Source organism: Lates calcarifer, linkage group LG15 (assembly GCF_001640805.2).
Source record: "Lates calcarifer isolate ASB-BC8 linkage group LG15, TLL_Latcal_v3, whole genome shotgun sequence".
Lineage (NCBI taxonomy): Eukaryota > Metazoa > Chordata > Actinopteri > Centropomidae > Lates > Lates calcarifer.
In genome coordinates this window covers 608,941-623,883 of record NC_066847.1, presented here as the reverse complement: position 1 = coordinate 623,883, position 14,943 = coordinate 608,941, and the positions used below count along the sequence as shown (strand labels likewise).

Genomic DNA, 14,943 nt, shown 5'->3' with positions numbered 1-14,943 from the left:
AAGTTCAGAGAACATCTACTCCTTTCCCTAAAGTTTTAAACCAGGATTTGATTAAAACCAGTAAAACTCTGAATAAAACAGTTTGATGTTAAAAATCGATGTTTCTCTGGGAGGATGTTGGGTGGACTCAGGACGTAGAGAGCATCCAGCCAACAGCCGGCGCTGACAGAAAACCCTGTTTTAAACAGTGACCGGTCTCTCAGGCTGTGGTTTTTCACTTCTCTAACAGTTTCTGAGCTGATGAATAAACAACAGGCTCTGTGTGACATAATGAGCAGTGATCCTCGGTCAGGCTCAGATCCTCGGGCAGGACCACTCTGGTTGTTCCTGAGTCCTGGATCAAGACTAAAGAAGACCAGGCTTTGTGGCCTTTCTGACCTGAAAACTTCCCTTTTTCAAAGCCCTTTGTTTAATTGGCAGCAGAGTCTGAGTCAGACTGAAGTTGGCCATCAGAAGCCTCCTCCAGCCTGAGCAGGACTCACCTGAGACGTTGTCAGCTCCTCCGTCATTAGAGGCCTCAGATCGATGGAGCTCCTTCGACCTGCAGCTTCATCATCTCACTGCCTCTCTCATATCAAAGAGCCTCCTCTGCTCTCACACTGCTGAGGCTCACTATCAAATATCTGAGTCGCTGGAAATCAAAGCACCTACCTGCACACTCCGGGTTGTCCTCGTTAAAATTCACCGCAAAGTCGTGGGAGACCTGGAGGGAGGAGGTGGGGGAGGAGGGGGGAGATACAGGAAGCATGTTTGATCTGTGCATTAAAAGAAAATCTGTAGAAAGAGCTTCAACAAAGAAATAACTCTCTCTCTCTCTCTCTCTCTCTCTCTCTCTCTCTTCAGCTTCTTCTTTGACATCTAATCTAATTTCTAATTTCTACCTGGAAACTTTCCATAGGAATTAACAGGATTATTACAGGTTTCCTGTTAAAGGCTAATCAATTTATTCCTGTTAATTCCCATTAATTCACATGGAAAGTTTCCAACTTTGAAAATTGGAAACTTCCCTGAATTTTCCAGCCCTGGTGTCACTTTCCGACAGCGTCATCAGTAGCCCTGCTCAGAGGCTGCATTATAATCTCACACTGTAAACACAACAATGGCTGAAGCTCTGAGCAGTGACCAATCAGCAGCAGAGAAAACTCACAAACAGCATCTTTAAATTAGCTAACATTAGCCACGTTAAGCTGAAGACCAAGACGAGTGTTGAATTCATCAGCAGTGAAAGAATCCGATTTTTCTTACAGAAGTGGTAAATGTCTCCTGTGGTTGGAACTGGAGACTGAGACGCAGTATTTTTAGGTTTTTAGACACTTTAACTTTTGAGAACATGAAGTGACTTCAGCATCAGCTGAGCAGGCGCTGCATGGCATCATGGGAAGGGAACTGAAAGGTCGAGGGGAGTACGGTTCAACCAGCAGCACCCCGGGGCAAAGAGGAGGAGGGGGCGGGTTGGTAATCACCGGCGTCTGACCGCCTCGCCTCTCCAGGCCTCCTCTGCTGACAGAGAGCATGCTGGGAGAGACGGCGAGCAGAACAGTTAAATTACCTTGTAGTCAGGAGGGATCCGAGCGCCGAAGCCAAACGCCGGGAACATTTTGTCACTGGAAGAAAGAGAAAGAACGGAGGATAAAAATGGAAAAGAGAGGCTGCAGGAAGGCTGTGATTGGCTGTCAGTGGGAGTTAACGAGCTCATTCAGACCAACACTTCAACACAAAGCAAAGAAATGACCTCTGATTGGCTGTGGGAGTGTCTGAAGCTGAGAGGTGATTACTTCCTGCTCAGATGATATAGATTATACAACTGAGACAAGAGAAGAAAAGCAGAAATACAGGAGGAGGAGGAGTGTTTGTCGTTTAAGAAAAGAAAGATCACTGACTGATGCGTAAATGTGGAATAAATTCAATTTTCTACCCTTTTGTCCTTTTGTTTGATCTGTGCTCAGTTACAGCTGAATATCACTGTCACACCTTCACCGACACGACGCAAAAATTCAGTTTTTAATATATTTTTAACCTCAGACAGGAATTCCTGCAGGAATGATCCTGAAACCAGGAAGTCAGTTAGCATGTTAGCATGTTAGCTCTTCCTGTTGTCAGTGTGTTTCTGGTTAAATGTCTGAAATAAGGTCTGTGGTTTTAACACAAGCTCAAGACATTTTCAGGTTTTATTCTCCGACATAAAATCTGTAGATTGGATTTAGGCTTCCAACATTCAAACACATGGGATTAGGACTGGGAGGGTTAAGCGGCACAAAAAATAACGTGGAATGAAATGAAAATCAGAAAATGTGTAGTGGATAAACGCAAACGCAATCCCTGACAGGATGTGGGTTTTGTCCAGAAGTCAGTCCCTGTGTGTTTTGCTGCACATAAAAACACATCTGACATTTCGAGGACTGTGCAGTCACAGTGCAAATTCTTTATGAATCTCTGAGAGCTTTCAAGTTTCAAACAGCATTTCTCAAACTTCAGTAAAATCTGCAGCAGACCTGAAGACAGGAGCTCCCACATCACCAAACATCAAACATGAAAAGACGTTTTAACTTCACAGGGAACAAAGTACAACCTTTACAAAACTTTCATATTATATCAGCCTGCGTGGGACAGAGAGTGAAGCCTGGAGAGTTTTAAAGTGTCTCAGCTGAAGGAGACAAAACTGGCAGCTACCAGCCCAAACACAAGATACCAATTATTAAGAATTAAGAGTGGGATGATGGAAGCACTTTGACATTAAAGTTTTACTTAGTTTTCTTCATCAGTTCTTCTGAATAAAACATTTGGTCAGAACTGGAACAGAAGACAAAGATGGAGAGAATATAACCACCATCTGCTGTAGAATTATTTTGAGTGTATTTTCCCTTTAAGAAACACAGCCATCTGATTGGCTGCTGTGTCGGACTGACCTGTCGTAGTCCTGGCAGATCTCTCCCACAGCCACCAGAGCCTTCAGGTATTCGTTGGGTTGGTACGGGTGGATGTAGTGCAGAGAGCAGCTGTTACGAGGATCTCCGTTAGAGGCCGTGAAGTCGATGGCTACCTGGAGAGACAACAGCCAATCAGAAATGAGAACCAGTCAGAAACAAGAACCAGTCAAAGATTAGAACAGTGGATTAATAATCTGTCAGCTGAAGCTCATTTTACTGCAGGACGAGGACTTTTAATCCTCATTTATGCCTCATTTCCACTTCATTTTTGTTTGCCCTGAGTTTCAGACAGACCATATGCTGTGTGCCACAGGAAATTAGCATAAAAACGAATCATTTTTTGACAGCATATTTAGCTAAGACTGGTAGCATGCTAGCTACGTAAGTCCTCATACGTCTTAACAAAATATTTTACAAAACCACCCACACACCTGGCAGATCAACCTCCTCACAGTAATAAGAATGGACGGCAAAAAACAGACAAAATTAGCGTTTAAATTGCCACTTCTGTTCGCCTCTGTGTATTATTTGGAATCACAGACACAAAGAAGAACCGTGTGGAAATGAGGCGTTATTCTCCCTTTCCATACAAACATAGATACGTTCATTTCAGATGATGAAGTGTCACTGCCCACATACTACAACGCCTCCTTTACGTTGGCATGGATGTTAAGCTGCAGCCACTAGAGGGCAACGCAGAGTCAAAGTTTCCTAACAACAACAAACATGGCGACGGTGGAGGAGGTCGGAAGTCTGAAGAAAGAGGCAAAGATATAATAGTTCAAACAGAGGCTGGATGAAGTAACGTCATGTCTAACCTGACCTGCTAGCTACACTGCCCCTAGTGGGTTCCAGTGGTACTGCTCTGTTTCTGTAAGATTTCAGAAAATATGCACAAATACGACCGAGATTTATAATGGAGTATTTTCTAAAACTTTTGCTTAAGTACTGTACTCTATTACTCTGCAGTTTGCACTAGCAGAGACGTGAGGACACACTAGTAGCAGTTGTTGTCTCACTGCAGAGACAAACTAACATCACTGTCATCGTCTCATCAGCTCAGGTCTGTTTTTCTTCCTGTTTTATTTTGGTGTCACTGACCTTTCCCTCTCATTTCAGATCCCACTTCCTGCCTTCATGTGTTTCCTGCTCGTGTGATTGTTGCCCCGCCCTGATGTGTTGTACCTGTGTGGATTCATCTGTGTTCTCCCTTCACTCTGTGCCAGTTCCTCTTTGTTCTCTACAACAAGCGTTTCAGCCTCTCTCTTGTGTTTTTGACCAGTTTTTTTCTTTTCATGTGAGCTGAGCTCTTTTTGGTTTTGTTTCTCTGTCTGCTTTCTTTTGCCTCCAGTAAAGACCTTGATTTTAAAAATCTGTTTTTGTGTGGAGTCGTGCATCACTAGTCCTTCAAAGCTGAGCGTGAACAGGGCAGGTACAGGTACAGGTGTACTGTGTATCATTCTGTTACAGGTTACAGCCTCTATGTTGTGTAAGATGTAGAACTGGAGGAGGGCACTGAGGTGATTTAAAAAATACACAATGGATGAAGAAATCCACCTGAGGAAGACTGTATGTGGAGAATCAGTTTGTGGAGGGAATCAGTGTCTGTGCAGAGAGAGTCTCATCTGAGTGAACTAAAACAACCTGCAGTCTGATTTCACACAGACGGAGTTTCCTCTGGAGACGACAGGAACCAACAAACAAACAGCTGATTGGACACGCCGCCGCAGAGAAAAATACACCTCACTCCACTTTCTCTTCCTCACTTGTTTACATGTTAAGTGAGTCCTGGCCCTCTGGGCTCCTGAACCTCCACATTATTTCAGAAACACATGAACACCTCTGAGAAAAGAAACTCTCTCTGACTCGCAGCCGACGACGCTGATTAAACATTTAAACACTGAGGGAGACGCAGGCGGCTCTGCGCTCACAGCTCCGTCTCTGCAGGAAGTGATGCAGCTTTGTTGTCGCATTGAGTTACATGTTTACACGTGTCGACAACATGAAGACGATGAGAGACATCATGTCGACTGACGGCAGAGACGATGCTCAAACTTGTTGGAGAAAAAGTGACTGGGAACTATTCAGTGTCAACACAAAGAAGCAGAATAACTGATGTAAGGTCAACAGACACAAACACAAAATCACAGAGGTGATGCAACTTCAAATGAAATCTACACCACAGTGAAGTGAGGGGGTCTGAATACTTTCTGTAGAGACTTTGTTCATCTCCATGAACAAAATACTGAAGCTCAGCAGAAGTTTTCAGATCACAGGAGTCGACTGTCCCAGAGAAACGACGAGCGCAGTTTAACTGGTTTAACTGGTCAGATCCCAGTGAGAGTTGGTGCTGGTTCTAACTGGGACACTGGCTGCTGAGCATGTCGCCGTGGTTACAGTTTCCATGGTGACATCAGAGCTACAGAGAACGCAGATTGTCAGTTTTCTTTTTTTTTTTAATCCTGACAGAACATGAGGCAGGATGATGCCCTGGATATGACCTGTGTGTGTGTGTGTGTGTGTGTGTGTGTGTGTGTGTGTGTGTGTGTGTGCTCACTGTAAACTGGATCTGACAGCCTCCCATGATGTAATCCAGGAAGGAGTGCATCTTAATGATCTGCAGACAGAAAAAAGAACATTAATATTTAAAGGTTGTAGCGCCACAGCTCAGAGCTTCATCATCATTCATCAGCTGACTGCTAACCTCCAATCATATTCACACAGGTGTGACCCTGACAGGTTGTACCGTTCCTCTGCTGATACTGTTTCACAACTGCAGAGACGTAAAGAACTTAAAGGACCATGCCACCAACTTTACACATGATCACCTGTCCTGGTGAATATCAGTAACTCAGTACTAACAGACGTGTCATTTCTGTGTAACACTGAAGATACAAATAAAGAGATCCTTAATCTTGACTCTACCATGGTGGTTCAGATGAGCTACAGTACCCCACCACCTGTCATCCTGTCAGTGGATTAGAAACAGGATGTTATTTAACAGTGTTAATGATATAAAACAGGACATTGTTACTTTTATTCATCATTCATTTTAGAGCTGCAACAATTAATCAATTCATTGATTAGTCAGCTGAAAAAATAAAAACTATTCAGATAAGTGAAGTATCATTTATCATCTGCAGAGATAAAATATCTTTTCTTTATTGTTCATCACAGTAAAGTGAATATTTGTGGGTTTTTCATCTTGTGTTTCGACAAAACGAGACGTTTGAGGACGACACCTTCGGATCTGTAAAACTGTGAACAGCCGTAAAGGCCTTTTGTGATTTTGGGCTGCGTAAATAAAACTGACTGGACTTGATCTCAGTTTGCAGGGCAGAAACAACTACATCAACCAGTAACACAATTTACATACAATACAGTAAAGGGGCCCCTGCCTGTGCTCGGGGCCCCTGACTCCCTGCCTGCTGCTCTGACAGAATGAGAGCGAGCTGCAGCTGGATTATCATTAACCATCAGCTGATGTAAGGAGGGCAGAGCTGCAGCTGAGGATGGATGAACTCAGAGAGGCGTAGTTACCTGTAAACCTGCTCTCATTCTGTCAGCTCCACACTAACTCACTAACTCACCTCCTTCTCTTAAAAACACATTAGGTTTCATTTCCTGCCTCCTCTCAAACTGCTCGTCCGTCAAGTGTAAATTATCTCACAGCCTGCGAAGCAGCTCGGTAATTTGTTTGCGTGTTGTGCTACACCTCATCCTGCGTCGCTCCCTTCAAACGGCCGTTAACTTGTTTTGAAGCGGAAACTCTTCATTGTTGAGTGTCATCAGGCTAAATGTTATCTGGCTTTCATTCGACGGCAGGGCTCCCCAGACTCCCCTCGCCGGGCGTCTGAGCACCGTTCAGCATCGTCTGGCAGGAAATGTCAGGTTAGTCAGGCTGCTCAGAGCTACATAATTGGTTCCTCTAACAGCCTGTCAGCCAGACGCCAACACCAGCCTCAGAGAAAAACAAGACGAGGACCGCAGAAAAGCTTCACCTCCACAAAATTAGCTCCTAAACTGTTGGGTTTAACATTTAAAACTCAGATGAAACCTTTACACAGACTGAAATGATAAATATCTGAAGACGACAGTCACCTTGCACTGGTTCAGAATGACGATCCCAGAGTTCTTGTAATTCTTCTTCTTGACTTTGTATTTGGGATTAATGCACGGCCACTGCACCTGCAACACAGACCGCTGATTATTCTCAGCCTCATTAAACAAACATCCACTGTTCTGTCATCTGACATTTACTCCATGTACAGCTGCTCCAATTATGTGTCACTAATGTGAACTACATGTATGAATTGTCATCCTCCGGTCCAACATGGCCTCCTCTGTCAGTTTGGGGGGGAAGAAGCAACATTTGAAGAAGTCCAATCATCTTAAATCAACTGCAGGACAGTGCAAAGAAGATAAAACCTGGTGGTTATGTGATCTCTCTTTGTTGTGGTCAGAGGTCTGGCTGCAGTTTTCAGTTTGAGCTGAAGGACTCAAAGAATCAGAGCAGCATCTGAGAGAGAAAGTCCCCTGAAACAAAATGGTGGCTCAGCAGAACACCTGTAAGTGATGATGGGAAACAACCTGCAGCAGCAGCCATGTTTCGTTCTGATCTCCACAGAGCTGCAGCTGCTCATGATTTACTGACAGCTGCAGACTCGGTACGTACAGAGTTATTATTGCTTGACCTGCAGGGCAGCATTTGATACTATCAGTCATCCCATCCTTATAAACAGACTGAAACAGCGGGCAGGTATCACTGGAACCTCTCTGGACTGGTTCTCCTGTGAATTTAACTAAACATGGAAGACCACAACCATCAATCCTGGGACCTCTTCTATTTACCCTGTACATATGACCATACAGTATCACACTGCACATATGCAGACGATGAACAACTATACCTGTCATTTAATCCTTCTGACACTAGAAAACTGGCTTCTCCACTGAACTGTTCCATAACCTCCACCACTAAAAATCTGGGAGTTATCTTGGACTGTGACTTGCACAGGAAAACTATACAGCTCACAATCTTTTCTAACCTGATTCATTTTGAGGAAGAACAACACGACAAAACAGCAACAGCTGCAGCATTTAATCAGAGTCTTTTCTTGCAGGAACAAGATTAATTTGTGATGATGCTTCACACTGAATTTACCAGCCAGGAACATGATAATAAATATCCTAATTTACAGTCACAATTTCGCTCTCAGGTATTTTCCTGGAGTCATCCATCATCAGACTGAAGTGAGAGCAGCCTGTGGAGGACACAGAGGCTGAGAGAGAAGAGGCCTGTTAGGCAGCGGTGTTAACCACAACTCTCCGAGCAAAAAGACAATCCTTCAGCTGCCCAAACAAGGCCGCCGAGGATTCACTCTGACTCCATTACATGTAACTGTGGAGACCGGGGTGACAGGCGGCGGCTCAGACTCTATTTGTGTCCGGAGAGATGGATGGATGGAGGAGGATGGAGGAGAACGCTCTCTGGAGGCTTCAGCTCAGAGGGATTCTTGTTTCTGTGTCGCCGGCTGTGAGCAGACTGTCAGCCGAGGAAGGAGGCCAATAAATAAAAGCTGAGCAGAAGAAGGAGAAGAGAGGGGAGGTTTCCCGGCAGGACTCCACGGACTGCTCTCTCTGTTTCCTGTGGAGGAGGGGTGAAACTCTTCTCCTCTGTGGGATAACGGCAGGGTGAGGAGGTATGTCTCTCCTGTTTCAGTGAATTTACAGTGGAGGTGACTGCAGTGTGGTCCAATCACATCCAGTTAGACTCTAAAGTCTGTAGACAGGAACACATAACTCAGAAAACAATTCAGAAAACAAAACAACATTTCAGAAAACACAACAAATTGTCACTGTGCTTTGACCTTCAGGGCCACCGTACACAGCCCCTGTTTTCACCAGCATTCACAGATTCTTCTGTCCTGACAGCGACGTTTCTGTGTTTTCAGACGATGGATTTAACTTTGTTTCTGTGAGTGGAGGAAGGCGGAGCGCTCTGAAGGTGGAGTGGTTAATGAAACCTGTGGTATCATTTTATCAGACAGTCACACGGGATCGTTACAGTGGAAATATTGGTCTCCTCGTCACTGTTAATGAGACAGCTGAGAGGGAGCGGCTCTGCTGAGGAATCCACCACTCTCAGATTGTTTGTGTTCCTTCAGCCGTGTGTTGTCGTCTGCGGGGAATTTCCTGAGAAAACACACAACCTGAGCATTTGGAAACAGAGTGGTGTTAACGGATGGACGGGGAGCACTTTAATTAGTTGCTGCTTCATTTCTATCCAATAGCTTTTCCCGTGGACAGCTGTGTCTTCATTAGCTCTGTCTCTGCCGCCGGCGTCCCGGGTAATTACATCACGCCGGCTGTCTAAATAAACCCTATGGCGTCAAGGCCCCAAAGGTGCATTTTTAAAGGGCGGTCACACTGCTAATTGGCACTTTCATGGAAGCCTGGAGCTGAAAGACCTGACGGAGATCAGGCTAAACCTGCTGAGGTCAAACTCTGCTGCTACCTGTGGTTTGTAGCCGCGTTAGCAGCAAGGAAAGGTAACATCGGTCAAACGGTACAGATGCCCTGTACAGCCGTCACTGCAGCTGATCTCTGACCAGTTTCACCAGGAGAGGAGTTATAGAATGATTATCATCACGGTTAAAAGAAACAACACTGACTAATGAGCCACAACATTAAAACCACCAGCCTATGATAGTATGGGTCCTCTGCATTGGCAGTGGATTCTTCCAGATCCTCCCACAGATGCTGGATCAGAATGGGATGTGAGTTTGGAGTCCAGGTCAGAACCTTGGACTCTTTGTCGTGTTCCTTGACATTTCAGAGCAGTCTTGATGGCATAGTGGTTTGTCCTGCTGGAGCGGATCAGTTTGAAACAGGAAACCAACAGTGGATCTCAGGGGTTTTCTCAAACCATACAACAACTTTGTCACTCTGTTGTAGCCACTAGAGGGCACCGTGACTCGACCATAAACATATGTTTTTTGGGGAAATCTGCAGGAAAGACTGATGCTGTCGACTGCTGTTGGCCATAATAAGCTGCTGCGCCAATGTCCTCTGATATGGAGTCCGCCATGTTTCTACAGTAGCCCAGAATGGACAAACTGAATCTTTTGTTGTGATGTTGTTGACCAATGGCGGGGCACACTTATTATGTAGCACAAGAGGACACAGCAGAGTGTGAACCCTCGTCATCAAAGAAGTGAAAACATGAAGCCAAGTGGTCCCTCACCCACTAACCTAACATAACCGACACCTGCCAATACATTAGCATGTAAAGCAGCTACCTAATATTAGCCATAAAACTACAATGCAGAACAACTAAGTATAATATTTGTTGTCTTACATGTCAGATGTTACCTATAGTTAATCACTACATACAATGACAAAATATAGCTGAACCTCTTCACTTGTAGTTGAAGCAGTTTTGTCACCTGACAGCCACCGTAGACTCTTGGACAGGCTTGTAATGGGGGTGTGAGGGGACTGGTTATTCGGTTGGTTAGAACCACTAGATGCCTTTAAAGATCGTAGATCCGAAACCTGGCTGGGTAAAGACTGTACAGGTGTTTCCTGGGTGACCTTTTCTTATCTCATTAGTTAAGTTGTTTGTTGTTTTAGGACTTTTGGTCGCTGGACATCCAGAAAATCTCCTCCTGCAGCAGCAGCCCAATCTGCTTGTTTCAGGTAACAGACAGGAGGAGGTGGAGGAGCCCAAACACAGAGCTAAAAGAGGGAACACTGGACACTGGAGGAGGAAACAAGCAGCATGTCAGACACAGCTGCTGTATGAGATTATTTCTGCAGAAATAAAATCTGCCAGCCTCCATGTCTGTGTGTGTGTTTTACACAGTGACAGTGTGTCAGAGTGTGTGAGCTGTGGTGTCTCTCAGTCTGACTCACTGAGCCAGTAAATTGATTGTGCAGCTGAAGTTTTCTGTCAGAGTGAACAGATACCTTGCCTCACTCAGATGACTGTCCTTCTCTCTCCACCTGAACCAAACAGCCTCCAACCACAGATCAACTCTGTCAACACCACAGCTTCTTAATGCTGAATTAAATATGAACTGATCTGCAGCAGCTTTAAAACACATTAGACTCAGAGACAAGCTGGATTTCTGATAACACAACAGCTGGTTTCCAGGTCCTGTGTCCTAAACACACACACACAGGCTGCAAAGAAACATCATGACATGACGTCTCCACACAGTGAGTCTCCACAGCTGCAAAACATCTGTTACCTCATTATCTCAACAAAACAAGTTCATTATGCAGAAATACCAGAGATGTGTTGTTGTGATAGAACTGTAAAACTCTCACTACAAGAAAACAGAAGCTTGTTTTCTCATCAGAATTATACAGAGAGCTGCAGCACTGATCCTAAAACCAGGAAGTAAGTTAGCATGTTAGCATGTTAGCACTTCCTGTCCCTTGAGTCAGTGTTTTTGGTTAAATGTCTGAAGCTCGGCTGTGACTCGTCTTTTCTTTGTGTTTCCTGGTTTCCCCTGCCCCTCCTCCTCACTCTCTCTCTGTGTTTGGTGGGCGGGGCTTCACTGCTCACCTGGCTCAGTTCCACACCTGCTCTCAATCATCTCATCAGGCTCCTGTTCAAATACCTGCCTGACCTTCCACTCGTCTCCACACTGTCTTAATGGCAGCGACTGGAGAATCAGCTCCGTCCACCAGGCACAGAATAATTCATGTTCATCCATTCATTTCAACATGTCTCCCTTCAGGTGGAGCTGTGAGCCTGATCTTTGTGAAGTGAATACATTTTATTATGACACTGTAAGTTCACTGTGTGTTTGGGGGAGGTTACTCCTGGTCAGAATGTTAGATGAAATAAAATGACGTGAGCTCACCTGTCGTCCATCGATGGCTCCTCTCATCTCTTTGAACGTGGCCTCGAACTCACCGATGTAGTCATGTTTCCCGTTTGAGTCCCAGTCCCAGACGGTGCACTGAGTGGACACAAAACCAGAAACAACAAATGAAACACATTTCAGTCAGAGGAGATTCCAGGCTGCTGCTGAATCACATCAGACTCTGATCACTGAGACGAGTTTAAATAAAGTTGGTTTTTCTCTTTTGTCTGTGTCAGAATCACACGCTCGTTAAATCTCTTCATTAATCGTCGGTTTGTTTGTTTGGTTTTTCCCCTGAAATAAATTGGATTTTACAGAGAACTGGAAATAGATTTTCTTTTGTTTGTGGGTCACGACTGCAGCAGCAGATTCACCCAGCATCCACCTGAACGCTCTGTCTGTTCACCTACAGGAAGTTATCTGTCACCCACAATCCTTTGTTACAAATGTTAGAAATTGAATCTGACACATTTGATTCTTAGAAAAGCAGCGAGCGCCTTTCAAATCAACCACGAACAAACGTCCTGCTTCATCAGTAAAGAGCAGTTTAATTCTTCTGTAAGAAATGAAAACATGAAGCTTCTTCAAATGAAATAACTGAATCCATGTGAAAAACCAGCAGAGCATTAATTACATTCATTTACTCGAGCCTCCAAACAATGAACAGAACAGTGACTGTGGCAGCTGTAACACGGTCTGAAAAAAAGACGATAACTCCACTGTGCTGCTGCAGGAGCGTCCGTCCACGTGATGAGTCCTCACACTGGGACCAGTGGACAGATCCGAGCGGCTGCACTGGGACCAGTTCCAGCAGCAGAGAGTGAATAAATGAGGGAATCCAGGACAGTTTGACAGAGTTCATGAAAAATAGAACGGAGGACGTGAGGAAGAACGTCTGACAGTCTCAGAGCGACGGAGGAGAAGACCACCATCTCATGAATTTACAGACACACACACACACACACACACACACAGCTCTCACAGTCTGGTGGTTTTATATTTTCATATATTCATGCAGGAGTTTCACTGAGCAAGTGTGCCATTTACAGTGTGTGTGATATAAATCCCAGTCTGTGAGCCAATTCGTTTTTTACAAATATTCGATATATACATATAATATACATATAATATACATATATTTCTGCTTCCTGAAACATTTGATTTAAACAAAGCAGGAGTCTCTGTTCCTCGGCTCAGACGACCACGCTCGATTTAAGATGGTGGAGGGCAGGAGGCCAAAACCTGCCATCAAACAAACCCTCACAGCTCTAAAACTATAAGTCCTATCTTTAATATTTCTTCACTGTGAGCTCCACAGAGCTTCAGTGAAGACTCTGATGTTTTATATGTGGACGTCCTGTTTACGGTTTAGGCTCCGTCACAGTTTTAAAACAGAGCTTCAGAGCTCAGTTTAACATGGCAGTCTATGGGACTGTGGGTCAGCGCTCTCTGTGTTTGGAGGAGATTTATTCACAAACTGTGAGTCATGTGACAATGGGAGTCACACTGGGTGAGAGAGGACACATTTCTCTACGTCTTCATATAGAAAGTGTCTGTGTAGGTTGGAAACTGTGGGAATTAAAAGAGGTTTGAATCAGATTTTTGTCTTAAAATGTTCAGAGATGGCAGTTAGAGTGATGATGTCACACGTGATGTCAGAACATTCCGCACAGTACACACCCATTATAAACTCTGACACGGTAAAATAAAAACATAAAATTTAAACTGTGATTTTATAAAAACTATAACAGCTATCAACATGAAGATTTAACTGAAAACAGGCTCAGGTCATGTGACCTGTTTAAAGTTTCAACCATGTTTCTGTGTGAAAGTATGAGGAAATAATGTGGCTCCAAAGAGGAGTGGGTTTGATCATTTTCAAAAGAACTTCCCATTCATTTTCAATGGGAAAAGTTTGCAGTTTTTGCGATTTACATCGTCATGGTTACTAAAATGTTATGTTAAAGACATAGCTACTATTCCTGATCAAACCGCACATTTTGTACGTGTTGGCAGGGAGTAGTTACACGTTCGTATGGAAGAGGAATTATTTACGTGTCGGATTATAACAAGATGTCAGACAGATTTTATCTTAATCACAGTTTAATGTGTTTTCAGTGTCTCTGAGCTCTAAACCTAAAAATAACACACACCTGTATGTGACAGGAGATTTAACAGATCAGCCATGATCTCCTCTTCAGTTCGTCATGAATAAAACATACAAACTCCCTCTGTGTTACTGTTCCTCCACACAGAGGAAACACAGCTCTGGAAGGTTTTGGCTGGAAAAACTAAACCAACAACACAGACCCAGTAAATACACTGATCCTGGACCTGTGAGAACAGAATACGTTGAGGAGGAGGAGGAGGAGGAGGAGGGAGGAGGAGGGTGATTTCCTCTTTTCTCTCGTTAAGGTCAACGAGAGTCAAGTGGGCGAGCAAGCCAGTTAGAGAGGGAGGATTCAGAGAGGAGAGTGTGTGTGTGTGTGTGTGTGTGTGTGTTCCCTCCTCATTAAACCCAACATGACGACAGTGTCTCTGTATGAATCCTCGCTCCACATTAAAGAGGAAACACAGGCAGGGTTTTAATGAGCTGTCACTCACAGCTCCATCACTCAGCTCAGTCAGCACACAGCAGACCTGCAACAGTCCGACAAGTAATCGATTACTTTATCAGCAGAAAGTCATCGACAGCACTTCTCAATGGTTGTTGATATAAAACAGTAGAAATAGAAAGAGAACAGGTGGGTTCATTTACAGACAAAATGTTTCTCTTATTTTGGAAACCTCAGCAGAGGAAGTGCCTGGCAGTGACTGGACCTCCTCTGAGCTCCATATGATTTACTGTGGAGGTGTTTGTGTTGCGTTCACAAACACTAAACATTCCTGTTCCTATAATACTCTGATTACACCTGGTAATCACACTTCTTGGTGTGGTTCCAGGTGAGGGTTATTTCACTGCAGAGCTCTGATGGTTCTGAGTCTGCTTCTGTTCTGGGATCAGTTCAGGTAGAAACTCTTCAGTCTGTTTGTGTCTCTGAATCTAAAATTCATTGTTTCCTCTCCACTGAGCGTGCTCCTGTCTCGCTGCTGATCGTTTTACTGGAGGTCGTCGACCCTCAAACCTCATCTCTGTG

At 44.2% G+C, this 14,943-nt stretch overlaps 1 protein-coding gene across 1 annotated transcript in view; it reads right to left on the bottom strand.

Annotated features, from left to right (window-relative positions):
• Positions 1-14,943, bottom strand: part of cpne4a (copine IVa) — a 47,219-nt gene that overhangs the window by 9,832 nt on the left and 22,444 nt on the right. Inside the window, exons 8-13 of the mRNA XM_018674073.2 lie at positions 11,804-11,902; positions 7,029-7,115; positions 5,485-5,544; positions 2,907-3,040; positions 1,550-1,604; positions 652-703 (exon numbers count right to left, since the gene is read on the bottom strand). Of these exons, the coding sequence (XP_018529589.1) occupies positions 652-703; positions 1,550-1,604; positions 2,907-3,040; positions 5,485-5,544; positions 7,029-7,115; positions 11,804-11,902 (487 nt within the window). The remainder of the gene's footprint in view (positions 1-651; positions 704-1,549; positions 1,605-2,906; positions 3,041-5,484; positions 5,545-7,028; positions 7,116-11,803; positions 11,903-14,943) is intronic.